The 19,554-nt window shown below is 33.4% G+C and overlaps 1 protein-coding gene and 1 non-coding gene across 3 annotated transcripts in view; both read right to left on the reverse strand.

Annotated features, from left to right (window-relative positions):
* Positions 1–19,554, reverse strand: part of LOC114344785 (uncharacterized) — an 834,291-nt gene that overhangs the window by 739,181 nt on the left and 75,556 nt on the right. For both annotated transcript variants that reach the window (XM_028295620.2, XM_028295626.2), the window contains exons 7-8: positions 19,296–19,506; positions 2,857–3,200 (exon numbers count right to left, since the gene is read on the reverse strand). In XM_028295620.2, coding sequence (XP_028151421.2) covers positions 2,857–3,200; positions 19,296–19,506 — 555 coding nt within the window. The remainder of the gene's footprint in view (positions 1–2,856; positions 3,201–19,295; positions 19,507–19,554) is intronic.
* On the reverse strand, positions 4,173–4,244 carry Trnas-aga (transfer RNA serine (anticodon AGA)). Its single transcript has one exon. It is a non-coding gene; the product is annotated as a tRNA-Ser (tRNA).

A 19,554-nucleotide genomic window follows, 5' to 3' on the forward strand; every position in this document is an offset into this window, starting at 1 on the left:
AGGTACTGGGTTCTTTCTGTGGTGGTGGATACACTAATTTCAGGGCTTTCTTATGGAGTTTTTGGTTTAAAATTTTGTTAACTGTTTGTTCGTTATAGCCGTTGTTTACTGCTATTTGTTTAATGATGTTTAGTTCTATTTCGATTCATTCATCATTAAACAAATAGCAGTAAACAACGGCTATAACGAACAAACAGTTAACAAAATTTTAAACCAAAAACTCCATAAGAAAGCCCTGAAATTAGTGTATCCACCACCACAGAAAGAACCCAGTACCTTCTGCTCTCTCACATATACTGGCAAGATAACAACAACAATAGCCAGATACATAAAAAAGAAAGGAATAACACCAGCTTTCAGAACTAACAACAACTTAAGCAAATATATTAAGAACAATAAAAGCCGAAAGAGAAAGCAACTACAGAGTGGTGTGTACAAACTAACTTGTGGTGACTGTCCGAAAACGTACATCGGTCAAACTGGCAGAACTTTTGACAAACGGATAGCAGAACACAAAAGGGCATTCAACAATAGAAAAACAGACACTTCTACATACGCACTTCACCTTCTAGATCATAATCATTCTTTCAATGAAGAGTTTAAAATTCTACATATTCAAAATAAAGGCCTTAAGCTATCTTTTTTAGAATCTATGGAAATTAATAAACTGAAAAATACAGATATAATTCTGAATGACCAACTCGAGACAAACAGCTCCCCACTCCTCAACCTCTTCAGTTGAAGATTAAAAAGGCAAACACATTGTAAACTATATTACTTGAGAAAGGCACTCCGCCGAAACAGCTGTAGTCACTTAGATATAATAAATTTTGTGGAAGTATAGAAAACAAACGTTTTCAGTTTTTTATTGTTAGATAAAATGAACTTCCATCAAGTAACGGTCGAATCCATCAAATATTTTTAATAGTTATGAAATTATGTAAAATATTATTTTTATCTCCATTTTATGTTCAGCATTTTGCTTTTTTGGGGGCAATGAATACTCTGCAAAACCAAGCAAGTAATAATGACATTCAACTGTGCCTCATCTCTATAATGGCTCTAAATTTTTACGACTAGCTAAAAACCGATAAACTTCCGATCCAATTATCGTTAAATTACCTAAAAGTACCCTTTAAAAAAACCATAACCAATAAAAACCGCCTTATCGACTCACCTTTTCTGACGCCTCGATCTTCTTCGCTGCTCGAAGAACTCGCCCTCTCGATAGTCCTGCTTCTCCTTCTACCTTTCTCTCTCACCTTACTCGTAACCGTTCCATACACATCCGTATGAAATTGACTAGTTTTTGGCAATAAGTTCCTATCCACATAGTTATATAACGATGCATACTATAATATCAAATGCCTTCCAGCATTTTTCCATTATTTATTTTATTATTATGAACATATTTATTTTATTATATTTGTTTTATTGTGAATATCTGATTAATAGTAGAGCGGCCCGGTCTAAATCCGATTCCCAACGAGTTCGTCTATGTATGTTTTGGTTCATTCTGTAGAGTATTTCACGTTAAGAACGGAATGTTGCGTAGATAGGGCTACCTATTTCTTATGGACGATAGAAGCGCGCCGATGCCGCTTCTATCCTATCGAGAATTAATCGTAAATCGGCAGTCTAATAGAAAGACGTGAGTCTTTTTCATTCTGTAATGTATTAATCTCCACAAGAAAGAATTTCCTCTAGCTGGTTGTATACCATTAATTACAAGAAAATTTAATGAACAATTTTTTCTTAGTAAAAGGTATATTTATTTAAAAAAAAGACCCTTAAACAGGCCACAAATACCACAACAGAATGTTTTCGCTCTCTAAAAAGAGCATAATAAGTGTTTCAAGCACAACATGCTGATCCACCCAAAAATACAAAGGTTAAAATCCTTTAAAAGTTGTGTAAATGTCATCGTAGTTAAATAAATTATGGAATCCAAAGGTTGGATATAATCCCTATGGATAAAGCTCTGGGGTAACATATGACTCCCACGAGATACGTGAGATGCTAGATTATAATTAAGTCATTACGTTGAGAGAGGTGAAATGCAACTAAACCTTCTCAGCTTCTTCAGCTTGAATTGCCTTTTACTTCTCTCAATGTGATGACTTAATTATAACCTAGCAACCCACGTACCTCGTGGGAGTCATATTATATTGCCTCAGGGCCTTGTCCATAGGGATTGTAGCCATCCTTTGGATTCCAAAATTTATTTAACTATGTAAGACATTTAGTCAACTTTTAAAAGGTTCTAACTTTTGTATTTTTGGGTGGCTCAGCATGTTAATCTTGTAACACTGATGATGCTCTTTTTAAAAAGCGAAAACTTTCCGTTGTGATATTTGTGGCTTTTAAGGGTTTTTTTTTAAATAAATATACCTTTTACCAAGAAAAGTTTTCATTAAATTTACTTGTATTAATCTGTATCTTTTCTTCAGTCCTTGATTTATTTGCTCTATATTTTTTATATATTCCTATAGAGACTTTTTTTTCTACTGCTTTCTATTTGTTTTTGCGCAAACGCTTCTTTTTTGCGCATACGCCTCTTTTCTTAAATTATTCGTGTCATTTTTCAACACTTCACTTTTTAATAGTTATAAAATTACGTAAAATATTATTTTTATCTCCATTTTATGTTTCGCTTTTTCCTTGTTTTAGAGGCAATGAACACTCTGTAAAACGAAGCAAATAATAATGACATTCAACTGTGCCTCATCTCTATAATGGCTCTAAATTTTTACGACTAGCTAAAAACCGATAAACTTCCGATCCAATTATCGTTAAATTACCTAAAAGTACCCTTTAAAAAAACCATAACCAATAAAAACCGCCTTATCGACTCACCTTTTCTGACGCCTCGCTCTTCCTCGCTGCTCGAAGAACTCGCCCTCTCGATAGTCCTGCTTCTCCTTTTCGGCACTTTTGTCCTTTCGCGGCACTTTTTATTATTTTGTTTCACTGACGGCGGTGACGCGACGTTTTGGCAGTTCTGTCGCGCGATTTCACGATTGGGCGACGAAGCGACGACGGCGATAGGATTGTTTTTGATTGCACTATTATTGTTGTTATTTTTTGACAAGACAAAGTTGTTGTTTTTGTCAATTTCGTGATCGAGTAGACCATGAAATGGAAAGATCTCGCTGCGAAGGTAGAATAATCCAGTTGGCGTGGTGTTTGATGTTATTAAACTGAAAATAAAAACAATAAACGCTTTAAAAAAATATTGTGCAAAAAAAATTATTAATTAATTCTCTTCCTGTTCCCTTTCTACAGGGTAAAGGTACCATCATTAAGATGGGCAAGATGTCCTCACTCACAGAATTAATTTTTTTTAATTTGTTTACGTTCTATGTGATCAAAAAATAAGACTAAAAATAAGACGTCATTTTTCGTTATTATCATTTTTTTAGGAGGAATGCAATAAATTTAAAAATGTCAAAAAATTTACAAGCATAATTGTGGCTTTTACAAAACTTGTATATTTTTTATGGACCCGTAGGTTGAGTGTAGGTATATATCCTCAAAATGCATTTTTTTTTCGGAAATTTATTTATTTTTTTAATTTTTTTTTGAGATGCTTGCAGGTCTTTTTTGTGTATTTTATGTATTATATCAAAAAATTAATTTTTAATTTTTTCCAGATTTTTCGTAGTACCTACGCCTTCTTCAAAACCCCTAGAAACTGATTTTTTAGTCGTTTTTTGGGGATTTTTCCAATGCTATTGGTTTCAAAATAGATCAAATTAAGTTTTTGTCTGTAGGTTATATAATTTGAAGTAACTCTTTTAGGACGTTCAAGTATTTTGCGAAACTGTAGTTCAAATCCCAAAAAAACGTTGGGGCTATTTTAAGGGGGTTGAGGGGTTTTGAGGTTATGTACACTCAACCTAGGCCTCTATAAAAACATAGACATGTTTTTAAAAGCCTGAACTATGCCTGTAACTTTTTTTAATTTTTTAAATTCATTGCATCTTACCTAAAAAAAAGAATGTGTGTGTACTTTGTACGCACGTAAGAAGTTATACTTCTATTATATGATTTCAACGAAATAAATATACTTTCGAACAGTTTATTTATATTTTATTTAAAGATTAAACTAATTTTTACTTAGTGCTTTCCAAAAATTTTTATTAAAACAATACCAAAAATTAAAAAAAAATAGAAAACACCCGGATTCGAACCAGGAACCTCTTGATCTCTAGTCGAACGCTCTACCACTGAGCTATACTCCTTGTGTTTGTGCGGGTGCAAACTACAAGATTTCTCGACACAGTGTCGACCAAGTGAAGTATAAAAATATTTTAAATATTACTTATTATCTTATTCCCGATGTAGACAAATCCAAAGATACAAAAATTATATTAAATATATTTACTAAAATCAATAATATATTCTTTCCACACCTTTTTTGGACTAATAGGTACATACATAACTTAAACCATGTAGCAACGAACGCCATACTATCTGTGTGCGCATGCGCGCAGAATAATACAAATTCACTCCCAATGGCGCCTAAAGAAGTATAACTTAAAAAATAGACGACGTTTTTTGGGTACAGGGAGGTGGTCTTGGGATAAACTTGCATTGTCTTAATTTTTAATCATATCAGACACGTAGAAAAATGCAAAATATTTATTCAGATTGTATAGAACATGTGTCGCTCAATTTTTGAACACCCTAAAGGAATAAGTTAATTCAAATTATATATAGCCTATGAAAACACCTGGATTTGATTTATTATGAAGTCTATAAAATGAAGAAAATCATCAAAAACTCACGAAAAATCTTACGAAAAAAATCTGGAAAAAATAAGAAATATAGTTTTTGATAAAATAATACACAAAATAAAAAAAATAAAAAAAATGAATTCTGGGAATTATGGCATTTTGCCTATCATATATGATAATATGAGCTAGATGAACCCAATGAAAGATTAAAAGTTTCAAGGTGGTATACTACATGGTCAATATTATTTTATGAAGTCAAGATAAGATAGAAGAAAGACGTGATCTTGGAAAAAAAAAAGATGACCGAATAGAGAATCTCTATCCGGTCATCTTTTTTCTTGTATCTGATACATCAGACAATGGACTAAACTAGGCGTCCAAGAATTTATACTAGGACCAGAGGATAGGAAAAGTTTAACAGAGGAATCGCACACCTCTATTAATAGAGACAGTACTGAAAAAAAAATAGTAGATACTCAAACAGTATTTTAATTATTTCAATTTAATTATTATCTTCAATCTTTTTCCCTCGGTTCATTTCTATGACAGTTATATTTTTAACCCCGAAACTAGTCGCGAAAATTAACACCTTGAATAATTTTGAGCCGACCTTCAAATATCTTTGTCCTTTATTAATACAAGTTAAATCCATATGCATCACCATTTTCGTAAACCGTTCTTTTTCTAGATTTCTTTAGAAGTTTTAATTTAATACTTACAAAACGCTTTTCCTTAGGGAATACGTCTGTACGAATTAATAAATTTTTGGTGTTGTTTCACAATATGTCTGTCTGCGCTTAGATATTGTCTTTCTTCGTATCCGTATTTTTTGTAAAAGTAGAGCCCAGGGCGGATTATAATGGTCGCCCTTTATAAACTGATAAAATATACTTCAATTTCGCTACAAATTTCGCTCCATTTTCCTTTCATCTTCTAGCCAAAGTAACAAAGTTATCGAAACTCTTTTTGCCAAACACGAGCGAACAGTCCAGGAAACAGAATAAATATTTAGCACTGGCGAGCAAAATATTTAGGTCACATTTAAATTTTGTGTTTTGAGGTACTAATTTGTTTACGGTTGTATCAATTTCTCAATAGACCATTCCAACATGCTGTCAAGATTAAGTCAATATGGCGGCTGGGAGGGAAACATAAATTTATTCTATCAGTTCTTAATGTGTTTTAGACAATGAACTGTCAATAGGGCTTTTCATTCACAGTCATTTGTTTCGAGCTTCTGTCATGTGTCACATAATATTAATATATCTACGTCATACGGTATTGGTAATACGAATAGTACAAGCCAATGACGTATGGCGTAGATATATTAATATTATGTGACACATGACAGAAGCTCGAAACAAATGACAATCGATGAAAAGCCCTATACGGATGGAATAGGCACAAAGTCAACTAATGCAGCCGCGATACAAGAGAGAGGTCCTAGAGAGAGACAGACAAGGTGGTGGAAACATTGACAGGCCGTGTAATTTGAGTTGCCTATATCAACTTAAATCGGGGAAATATAAAAGTAAAAACATAAAAACATAATCAAGGACTTCTTCACTTTGTATAAAACAGTCACTAATTTAGTATTTAAATAGTTTTAAAATTATTTAACTCCCAAATACTTTAGGAAAGTAGGTATTTGTTTTGATAAATACAAATAACAATTCTGAAAAGTATCTAAACACCAAGTATGGCACTGTGTACTCTATTTATCCCCTAAATACAAAAAAGTGGTTAAATTTTAAAATATGTACTGCCAATCAGCATTAGGCCTTAGCCAAGTTAAAATATTCAACGAACTGTAAATACTGATTCAATCGGCTCCATTTATATAGGCAACTCAAATTACACGGCCTGTCAAATTCTCCAACACCTTGTCTGTCTCTTTCTAGGACCTCTCTCTTGTATGTTGGTGTCAATCTTGCTTCACTATTTGAATGGGACATGGCCATTCCATCCGTATTGACAGTTCATTGGTTTTAGATCATTTTAGTTGCATTTATTTGTAATTTTGTTTTGTACAAGGATTATTTTAACATCTTTACTGGAATAATCGATAATATGCTTAATTTCTGTTGTGTTTTGAAGTGTGTAATGCGAAATAATCGTGATAAAGTTCAGTTTTATTGGATACCACCAGTGCTACATTTTAGGCAGAAAACCAACTGAACTAAATAAGTTATGATCTGAGAGAAAAAAAATGATTAAATTTAATAATAAAGCTATAAAATTTTCTATAATAATGCTAAATAACTAACTAGGGTACCTACAAACAACATCTGTATTGTCTGCCAACAACTTTCGAAAATAATGACTTGTCTTTATGTATATGTTACAGTTCAAGTTGATTATCCAGTTGGAGTTGACTCCAACTAGTTGGAGTCAACTCTAACGGCTGGTTTCAGTAAAAGTTGATTATAAATATAAAATGAAGATTTATATTCAACATTTACTAGTAAAAGTAGACTCCAACTAGGAAAAGTATACTCTTCCCAATGCCATTTAGTAAAAGTTGATTCTGATTCACACAAACAGCCGATTCTAGAAATTAAATGTTACTGAATATGTTCAAATTAGTCTAGGCTGTATCGTCGCCCCCGTTAGGTAAATTATTCCAGTTCGATTTTTTTGCACAAACTTACTCAAAAAGAGGTCCTTATAACGAATCCACAGGGTGTCAGATGGTACTGTGGTCGAAAAATTGTTTAAACAATTTTCTTTTATGATTGATTTATGACTTTAATGATTTTTAGCAGTTCCCTATCTGTACCTATTCTCCTCAGAACATATTCGTTGGTGGTGTGGGTTGTCCAAGGTATTTTCAAGTCTCTTCTATAAAGCCACAGTTCAAAGGCGTCCAACTTGTTCATCAGTGTTGTGTTGTGACCAGGCCTCCGTTCCATACAAAAGTATTGACCACACATAGCAATGCAGAAAACGACATCTAAGGCTGATATTAATGCTACTGTTACAAAATAAGCTTTTCATTTTGATAAACCCCTGTCGGGCTACCTCTATTCTCGCTCTTGACTTCTTGTTTATAATCAAGTTGATTGTTGAACCAGCAACCAAGATATTTGTACTGGCTTACGTATTCAAGCTGTTGGTGTTTCACATATTTATTGGAAGAGGTAAATTTTTGTTCCTTGATATTCTTATAACTTTGGTTTTCGCTGTATTGATCTTCATCCCCATTTTTTCACAACTCTCAGTAACCCTATCCAACAGTATCTGCAGACTATGGTCCGAATCAGTCATTAATACTGTGTCATCTGCATAGCGGATGTTATTTACTCTCTGACCGTTTATCCTGATTCCTTCTGAAGGGTGCGATAAAGAGTTCGCAAATATTACCTCAGAGTATAACTATAACGTTAAAAGTACGGGTGATAGCACACAACCCTGTCTAACACCTCGTTGTTTTTCAATTGGCATTGTCGTATTACCATTGGTCTTTATGATTGCTGTCTGATTCCAATAAATAGCCTCTATAATTTTAGAATCTCTTTTGTCGACTCCGATGTCGTTCAATCTTTCTATCAAGGTATTCTAAGTTTTCCTCGTTGATTAACTTCAATAGCTCAGCTGGTATTTCATCTTTTTCTACAGATTTGTTGTTTTTTAGTTGACGTAGAGCATATTCCAGTTCGGACTTCAGTATTGGAAGACCTTCGTCGTTTTCGGTATTTAATGTAGGAGGTTCTCTGATGTCATAGTAGAGTTCGTTATATAGTCTTCCCACATGTTTATTTGTTCTTCAGGCCTTGAAATCAGTTTGCCTTCTGCGTTAATTAGATTATTTGGTCCTTGTGAGTATGTCGTGCCTGTGAATTCTTTGAGTTTCTTATACAGATGGAAGTCATCATGTTTTTTATATAAGTTTTCGATTTCTTCACATTGTTCTATTATCCATTTTTCTTTTGCAATTTTTATTTTTTGATTAATGGTTCTATTTAATGCTTTGTACATTGCTTTGTGCTGTTTGCATTTTCTTCTTTCATCCATTAAATCCAATATTTCCTCTGTCATCCATCTTTGCTTCCGTGGTCGCTGTTTTGTGAGCATTTCAGTTGCCGTTGCAAGGGCGTGTCTGATTTCCTCCCGAAGGCGAAAGTTAAGGATGTTTAATTATATGAAAGTGTGCTAAAATACAGTGCGAAAAAGTAAAACCCATTTAAAATACATTGTTACTTCAGACACACTTTAAACTCTTCATGTACTGCTATCTATATTTACAATTTTCACACAATAAAACCTTTACATTTTACATAATATGAGATAGAGTAGATAAAAATTATTTTTGTGACTTTGGTTAACAAAAATTGGTTAAACAATTTTTCGACTGCGGTACGGCGTGACACCCTGTGTATTTGTTATAAGGATTGTTATACGGATATATTTCTTTGTTCTTTGAGTAAGTTTGTGCACAAAATCGAATTAGAATAATTTACCTAACGGGGGCGACGTTACAGACCATACTAATAAGTAGTTGAAACGGTCAAAACAAAGAAACGCACACTCATCAAAAATGCACTTGAGATTCTCGTATAATCAACATTTACTGAATCGATCCAGGAAGAGTCAACTCCAACTAGTAAAAGTTGATTTAAATTTTTAAAATCAACTTTTACTGCTCGTTTCAGTTGGAGTTGACTCCAACTAGTTGGAGTCAACTCTAACTGAGAATCAACTTGAACTGTAACATATACACTATTTAAAACTAAATAAAATCGTTCAAGTATTTCTACAACTAAAAACTAAACAAAATCAACAGCAAACTGTTCTCAAAATACAACTAGAAAACTATTAAAGTGGTAAAAAATTTAAGAAACAAAATGTCAAAAAATATAAACACATAGAATACGCGGTTCGTTCGCGGAGCCTGACGCGGACTTTTAGTCATGGCATGCTCCGCTTGTCGTCCACTAGTCCCTGACTGTCTCTGCGAATACATTGGATGCGTTCGGACGACCATAGCGGCTGACTGTCAGCAGAAATCGGCTGAGTGGTTGTATCCAGTCGTGATAGGGAAAGCTTAGTAAATTTCTCAGCGGCTGACTTCCAGCGGTGACGTCTGACAGCTACTGTGGCTCAGCTGTCCAGCCGCTGTGGTCGTCCGAACGCACCCATTAATTAATTTCTTCCCAGCTTTGACATAAACGTCAAGAGACATGTTAACTGTAGACAAGGCATACTGAGCAAAAAAGCGTAACGCGCGGCAGTCGATCGGTGGTCTATCTATCTCCTTTTACTAAGCGATACCGCTCATATGACGGACAAAGATGGCTAGACCACTCTAAATGAATATTGACGAATGGCGTCCTTGATATCGGCGTTACACCTCGATGCACAGAGTGGCCCATAGCTAACCTTATCTACAGGTTATTATACATATCTATGGTCGATGCATTGCTTTCCGAGAAATGTGGAGAAATGTATCATTATTGTTGTTATCTGTTAGTTCAGTGACATACTGTCGTCGTATTTATGACGTTTACAACTTTTTATGAATATCTGCATTCACTCTAGTCTCTAGTGGAAGCAAGAAGTAAGTTTTTGTGTGTAAAACCTATCGGTGGTACAGTGTATTGTTGACGGTGTATATCTAGTCAATCGTAATGCCTTTAGATCCTTTACTGTGGCAAGAATTGTAGCATTGATACAGAATGTCTGCGGACAACGCGAAACTGCAAGAATTGTTGGCAGAAGTCTATGTGCAGTTCAAAATGTGTACCAGCGCTATGAGGAGCCTGGTCTGATTACCAGAAAGTCTGGATCCGGGCTAAATCGAATCACCACGCAAAGAGACGATCAGTTTGTAGTGTCTGCAAGTTTGTGAAATAGAAGAGTCTCTGCTGTTTTCTTACGAAATCAACTTCAAGAGGTGAGAAATGTTAATGTTAGTAAATGGATCGTTAGAAGAAGACTTCAAGCTGCTGGATTATCCTGCAAAAAGGTGGCTACAGGCCCACAATTACAACGCCGGCAACGGATAGCAAGATCAAATTTTGCTCAGACCTTCCTCCATTAAAAGAATGTAAATTGGAGCAACGTATTGTTTTCAGATGAGTCCCCAGCAAACAGACTTGAGCCCAATTACGTGATAATTACGTTAAATTTACGGCAAATTTCAACGAATACGTAACTCGGTGATTTATGACGGGAAAAAAACGTATTTCAGTGCCAAATCATTCACCTATATATTAGTGCTTTCTTTATACATGTTTGACATTAGAATAATATAAAATCATAATGACGAATATAGTACATGTTTTTTATAATATTTGTGAATTTTGGTTACATCGCAAAGGTACGTTTATTTCACGTAATAATCACGAAACAGAAATAACTTCCTTTGGTTTAATTTTGAGAAATATTTTGGAAACAAAATTTTACAACGGTGTTGGTTAAATACGTATCGCTTGAATTTTACTCATTGTATTTTATGGACGTCGAAAAATTAGATATATTTCACGTAAAAGTAATGTAAATAATACCAATATTTAAACAAAAAGTTTATGATTTCGCTTTTAAGAGGAAACAGTAAAGATCAACAGGTAGCAAAAACGCGTTCCAAGATTGCGGCTGTAATTTTGAATATTTTTTCGAGATATTTGGCCCACGTATTCGTAATATAATAAAGAATGGCGGTACAGAGCCCAATTTAAAAAATATATTAATATCTGGAAATTACTATGTAATTAAATACAATATTAAAAAAACGAGCCTGTACCGCCATTAAGAAGAACAAAAAAATACACTTTCTTCAAATAAACTTTTTTATCTGATGCCTAGATTTTGTGTCATTTTGGAACTACTAAAATTTTTTATTTCATTAGTAGTTCCAAAATGACACAAAATCTAGGCATCGGATAAAAAAGTTTATTTGAAGAAAGTGTATTTTTTTGTTCTTCTTAATGGCGGTACAGGCTCGTTTTTTTAAATATTGTATTTAATTACAGAGTAATTTCCACATATTATTATATCTTTCAAATTGGGCTCTGTACCGCCATTCTTTATTATATTACGAATACGTGTGCCAAATATCTCGACAAAATATTCAAAATTACAGCCGCAATCTTGGAACGCGTTTTCGCTACCTGTTGATCGCTACTGTTTCACCTTAAGATCATTTAGCATAACTATTTCAATCCAACCTTGATTTGAAGCTATTTTTTTCTTTAAAAATATCACAGGAGCTAAAATGATATTGAGTCTTATTTTCAAATCGCGCGCGGTGATGAAGTACTATCAAGCCTTTCTCCTCCTTTAAATACCATCACGTGACTAACATAGTTGGTTCGAAAACTAAATTAATCGATTTATCGAATAATAGATACGTTTCGATAGGATTATTTTTTTATATTATTCTGGTATTGAAATAGATTTTTAGTAAGACCAATTAGTTAATAGTAGAAGAAATTTAAAAACAAAAAGAAAATTCGTAATACTAATTTAAAGTAAGTAGAATAGTTTAACTGTAATTTAAAAATAATCGATTTTTATAATCGATGATCATTACCTCTAATATCAGCTTCTCTGGCTTCTCACATTTCTCACAACAAAACAAAAAGTGAAACGTGAAGAGCTTTATTTGGCTTTATTTCCCTCGTTTTATTTTAGGCGGGTTTATTTATAGTAATGTCTTTCGTATTAACGTTTACCTCACTGCTCGAGGGTTGAAGTGCCTTGATGCAATTAGAAAAAACAAGAAAGTGTCGAAGTGTCCTCGAAATTAAAAGTGACCTGTGTTGTGTTTTATGTTGGCAAATTTTTTAATGTGTCTTTAGGTCGGTACCATTTTTGGTTCATTATCTTGTATAATAATTATACAGGACAAATGTTTTAAAATCTCTAAATTCTACTAAATAAATACATTGTTAATACTTTATATGCTTGTTTTATTTATATCATATTATGAGGATAATAATTACGTGATTCATAAGTTAATTAAGGTCGAATTATTTACGTGAACCGAGGACGTATCTTTCACGTGAATACTAATATATACATTCCCTAAAAGATATGTTAATCAACACGTATTTGCAACGTGAATTTCCCGAAAGATTTTATTGCTATTTAAGGTAAATAACACGTCTATTGAAGACGAGTTATTCACGTAATTTAAAGACGTATTTTCAATGTTACATTCCAACCAAATTTTCACGTGAAATTTACGTTATCAATTTACGTATATTGGTGACAAATGTACCCAAAATTCACGTAATTAACACGTCGGTCTGTTTGCTGGGTCGCGTTTTTGTCTCAATGGGTCAGACGGACGTCGGCGTCGTCGAGTATGGAGAACACCCGGAGAAAGATATGCTTCCGCTTGTATTAATGAGCGACTCCCATTTGGCGGTGGGTCGGTTATGGTCTGGGCAGGAATTACTTCACAAGCACGCACAGAGTTAGTCTTCATACAAAATGGTTTCCTTACGGCTAACATATACATTACAGAAGTTTTAGATGATCATGTTACGCCTTTCATGACTATCATGAGTGAACATGGCATTTTCATGGATAATAATGCTATACCTCTTACTGCCAGAGTTGTCAGAGAATATTTTGATGAAGTGGAAATTAGACGGTTTTATTGACCACCACTCAGTTTAGACATGAATCCTATTGAACATGTCTGGGATGAGTTGGGTCGAAGTCTCCGAAGCCATGCATCCGCTCCAAAAACTGTCCAGGAGCTACGAGAGTTGTTATTTCAGGAATGGGATAACGATAACGTCGACCAGAAAGTGATCCGTAACTTAATTGAAAGTATTGAAAGAGGGGGGAATAGACGCTATTGATGAAGATTGTATTCCAATAATATCTATCGCACTTTGTTTTAACTGTAAACTTGTTACTTCTCATAAAAAATCTCAAAACCCAAAATGTTGCTGTTAATGCAATATTGATTATTAAAGTTAATCTACAAGATACAGTACCAATGGTTTACAACCGCAAACAGAAGTTTACAATCGAAAATGTCAACGAAACATCACAATTTTAATATGACTCGGTACAGATCTACTCAATTCAAGTAGATTTCATTCATAGCCATTAGAGTAGATGGCAATATTCATTTAAAGTATGAAATTCCAAGACTCGGATTATTTATGATGGACCAATGGATAGAGATTCTCCAGAAGATTTTAAATACAAAAGATAGCCCTTCATTGTAAACGTGACAAATAAAATTACAGCCCTCTTCAAACCATATTTTAACATTTGAATTGGTAAGTACAGCTATAATAATAACAAAAATTTATTCTCTCGTGGTAAGTAAATATAGATACAGACTACCACACAAATAGAAATCAAGCATCCTAACACTTCTCTTCAAAAAGAGAGACAAATAGGACCGGGGAGTTTCAGAAGAATTAATTGATTTAACACAAGTTAACAGCCGAAGTGATAACAAACAAACTGAATGAAATTATAACACGAGCAGAAGAACAAGTTTTTATTAAGAACAACAAACCGGCATATTTATGTTTCCTGGACAAAGAACATACATAAAAAACCTACATAAAAAAGTCAAAGAAATAGCCGGAATAGGAAATAGAAGAACGTCAAATACATTGCTCGAAAATATTATATATTATATGGAAAATGGAAATATTATAATGGAGACAGAACGAAAACTACGACGATGGAAAGAGTACATCGAGGAACTATTTCATTACCAGAGAGAAGCTAGTACATCCGTAGATAGCCAAACCGGAGATGTGGGCCCAGAGATAATCAAATCAGAGATTAGTCAGGAAATAGACTCTATGAATACCAATAAATCTGCTGGTCCAGATGAATTACCTATTGATCTGATAAAGTTGGTAACGAGAAAAACCTGGACATAATAGTAGAACTACTGTTCAACGCTATCTATACTACGGGAATCATCCCTAGAGAAATGTTGACATCAGCATTTGTGTGTTTGCCAAAGAAAGTGAATGCCAAAGAATGCAGTGACTACCGAACCATAAGCTTAATGTCACATACCTTGAAAATTCTGCTGAAAATTATCCACGCCAGAATACACTCTAAACTGGAGCTGGATATTAGTGACACTCAATATGGGTTCGGTAATGGTATGGGTAGCAGAGAGGCATTATTCTCCTTCAACGTGCTGACACAGAGATGTTTGGATGTTAACCGTCCTCTTTAGGTCTGTTTTATAGACTACAATAAAGCGTTTGATAAAGTAAAACATGATCAACTCATGGAAAATGGAAAGTCTGAAAACTAAAAACCTAGATGAAAGAGATTTAAGACTAATGACACACCTCTATTACAATCAGCGAGCAATAGTATGAATTGAAAAAGAAACATTTAAAGAAATAGAAATAAAGAGAGAAGTCCGGCAAGGCTACATACTATCACCTCTATTATTTAACGCTTATTCTGAAGAGATAATGCGAGAAACTCTGGAAGATGAAACAGTCGGCATAAGAGTAAATGGAGTCTTAGTTAACAACATCAGATATGCAGATGATACAGTAATAATAGCCGATAGTTTACAAGACCTACAAAGACTCATGAGTAAAATAGTAAGGTGTAGTAGGCAGTACGGACTCTCTCTTAATATCAAGAAGACGAAGTTTATGAAAATTAGTAAAAACAACCATAATACTAACGAAATCTTAAAGTAGAGGGTCAGCAGATTGAAAGAGTAAAAAAGTACACTTACCTAGGTTCACTGATAACAGAAAATAATGACTACACCGCAGAAATCAAAGTCAGAATCGAAAAATCACGTTCTAATTTTATGAAAATGAAAAAGGTCCTATGTAGCAAAAATTTAACATTAGTTCTTAAAATACGCAAAACAAAATGTTACGTATACAGTGTACTATACTATGGAGTGGAATCATGGACGTTAAATGTAGAAACAATGAGACGACTTAACGCCTTTGAAATGTGGACCTATAGAAGAATTATGAGGGTTTCCTGGATAGATAGAGTTACGAACAACGAAGTACTGAAGTACTAAGCAGAATAGGTAAAGAGAAGGAAGTTTAACTTACAATTAAATAAATAAAGCTACAGTATCTCGGACAGGTGATGAGGGGCGAGAAGTATGGCATCCTGCGATTCATAATGCAAGGAAAGATAGATGGCAGAAGAAGCATCGGAATAAGACGAATTTCATGGCTAAAGAACCTGCGAGAATGGTATGAATGCAGCTCAAACAACTATTTAGAGCTACTGCCTTAAAAATTAAAATAGCTATGATGATTGCCCACCTCCGTAGCGGAGATGGTACCTGAAGAAGAAGAAGAAGAAGGATAAAGAACGTTATCCATTTATTATACGCAAGATAGAGTCCTCTAGGAATAATTAAAACAATCCAAAATATCTACCAAAACAACACAATAAAAGTAAATGTAGAAGAAGAACTAACTGACCCAATTGAAGCTGGCAATTGGATACGACAGGGGCATTCCCGGAATCCTCTATTGTTCAATCTGATCGTGAATGAAATATTAACAAAGTAAGAACTATAAAATGGTACCAAATATGAGAGAAACAACTTAAATAAATCTGCTAAGCAGACCACACACTACTACTACTACTACTACTACTACTACTACTATCGGTTTACAGCGTTCTCCGACGCCTTCCGACTCCTAACCGCCATTCTTCTCTGTTTAACCATAGACCTGGAGGGATTTCTCTTTCCTCTAGTTATTTTTCAATTCCCTCCCTTCAGCTTCTTCTCGGCCTTCCTCTTTTTCTTCTCCCTTGTGGTGTCCATGCAAAAACCATACACTACTTACTTCGCAAAATGAAGAAGAGTTACTACGTATGCTGCACCAATTTAATATAACCGCCAGAAAATTTAACATGTTAATTTCTCCCAAAAAAAATTAAATGCGTGGTTATAACAGCAAATCTGGAGTTTCAATATTTAGGTATGACACTGTTTAGCTCCTGAAAGCTCGAAACAGAAGTGAAAGATCAAGTGAATAGAGCAAACAGAGCTGCAGGTGGCCTGAATGAACCAATATAAAGAAATAAAATTATTGGAAAAGAAACAAAAGGCAGACTTTGCAAAAGTGCCTCTCTTTGCAGAGAGGATAAAAAGAATCATAGGAACAGCAGAGATGAAAACCCTTCAAAAAATCGATAGTAAGGCACTATGGAACAGAACTAGAAGTAGGTATAGATATACGACGGAGATGCAAAACACAAAACATTAAGAAGTGGGTAAGAAACAGAAGAGTAGAATGGAACGACCACATAAGCCTAATGACAACAAATAGATGAGTAGTGACGACGGCGAAAGACAGTTCCCCAATAAATAGGAAGACGATTAGTGGGAAGACCACGAAAACGATGGAACGACAACTTACTGGAGGCACATTGAAAAAACGGGCATAGTCATGTCTACACAATAAGAAGAAGAACTATTTATTTTTCTGCAATTTGTGCATAACATCGAATCATATTGATTTTTGTATGTTGGTAACAACTGTCCAATGAACGATCTAGTAAATTTATTTTTAAGTATGGCAAAATAAAAATAGCAAGAAAAGTAAATATTTTTTATTTTTGAAGTTATACTTCGTTAGGCGCGTATGGGAGTAAATTTATATGTGCGCGAATTCATCAAAAGTCTTGGTCCTAAAACGATATACGTGCTCTGATTGGGTAATTACAATGACCTGTCAATAATTGTTCAATATGTCGGTTATAGGTAAACAAATGTTGTGTATATTAATTTTTGTTGTTGTGAGGACAGAGAGAAAAGCAAGTTTATAATTGTAGTGACTTTTTAAATAGTTTTTAAAAATAACAGGTACGTAATTGTAAATGTTTCAGTATTGTAAAAAAAATTACATACAGTCGGAAAAATGAATGAATACCCATGAACGATCACATAAATCATATATTTTGTATTTGCTGTTTTTTAAACGCTTTTATTTAGTTCAATAGTGTGCGTCAAATCTTTAGACGTTAATTTGACTGCCTTTTCTTCAATGCAAATGAATGAAAATTTGCAGACATATGCATTAGCGGGAACAATACACGAATAGTCAATAAAAAAATGTTTTCATGTTTATTAATTGTTTAAATAAAAAAAAAACGATTTTAATGGAAAACGCTTAAATTCTCTTGTTTTTTACAATGTAAAAACTTGAAACTTTTACGGATTGTATAGCTAATGATATGAACAATACATAATCTCACTTTTTACGTTAATTGTTTACGTTATGCTTCATTAATAAACAATAAAGTTTTAAATTTTTTGCCGATTCCGACTACTTTTCATGTTAGTACATCATATTTATGTTTTATATATATTTTAATAAACATGACGATATATTCTAATGTTTGAAAAGTGTAAGACTAAAAAGTAAAAAATAAAAAAATATGAAAAAAATTTTTTTTAAGAAACGCTCTTCTTTAGTTACGAGTGACTAACATTAAAAATATTATAAAAAACTCAACCAAAAAGCAAAAAATAAAAAAAAATTGAAAAACTCTAACACATTCGTTAAAGAAAAGCGTGGGGCGAAAACCGTTTATTCGATGAACACGTTCCACGCTTTTCTTTGACGGATGTGTTAGATTTTTTTAATTTTTTTTTATTCTTTGCTTTTTAGTTGATTTTTTTTATAATATTTTTAATTTTAGTCACTCGTAACTAAAGAAAAGCGTTTCTTAAAAATTTTTTTTTCATATTTTTTTATTTTCCATAAATAACAAACGAGAGAGATATATATTATTAATAATCTGAATAATATGTTATTGATGTGATCGTTCATGGGTATTCTTTCATTTTTTCGACTGTAGGTACCTACCTATTTGAAAAATTTAAAATGTACCTACCTAGTAAGTAACGCTTTGATTTACATAATTTGATTACCAACAAAATTCTACCAATATTCATCTAATATATTGTTTTCTTACTGAATGTTTTGTTTTTTTTTTAATATTTTAATTCCACAAAAATCAATCTAATATCATTAAATTCAGAACTGTAAAAATCTAAAACGTTCAGTTCGTCTATCTTCCCACATAACGGGTGTGTCGAAGTGGATAAAATCTAAGATGCTTGGATTTTAAATCTAATCGCCCTAATATACGCGGGTTCGATCCTAAATGCAAATTTTTATTTTTTTCATACATTTTATGATTGTAAGCATATTTATTATATAATTTCTTTTCATAAAATACGTATTTAGTTAAAATTTTTGCCAACAATAATTGTTGGCAAAATAATTATTATTGTTCAGAAATCATTTGTGGCATTTTTTTAATGTGTTTGTGTGTGTTTTATTCTTTTATTTTTTTTTTATTTTTGGTATTGTTTTAATAAAAACTTTTGGAAAGTAGTAAGTATTCAAATTGATTTAATATTTAAATAAAATATAAATAAACTGTTTAAAGTATATTAATTCCGTTGAAATCATATAATAGAAGTATAACTTCTTACGTGCGTACAAAGTATACACACATTCTTTTTTATATATTTGATCATCATCTCTCGGACTAAACATCAATACAAAAAAAAGGAAACTCGGTCAAGACAAAGAAACAGCTTACCTCTTTTTCTCAGTCGATTGTGCTCCTTTGAACGCTGGTGATCGATTGAAAGTAGCGCATTTAGTTTGCAATGTCGTGGGATCGCTGGTTTGTCTGGTATGTCTTTTATTCCCTGTAGTTTGGAAAATACGTGGTCCAGGATCAACCGAAATCTCGCCATCGTTTTTGTTGAGCAACGTTGGATAAGACAACGTTGTTGATAATGGGACAGCTGGAAATAGCATTGGAATAGTGATTAAATACATTTACTCCAGGCAAA

The sequence above is a fragment of the Diabrotica virgifera genome, chromosome 1, assembly GCF_917563875.1.
Source record: "Diabrotica virgifera virgifera chromosome 1, PGI_DIABVI_V3a".
Lineage (NCBI taxonomy): Eukaryota > Metazoa > Arthropoda > Insecta > Coleoptera > Chrysomelidae > Diabrotica > Diabrotica virgifera.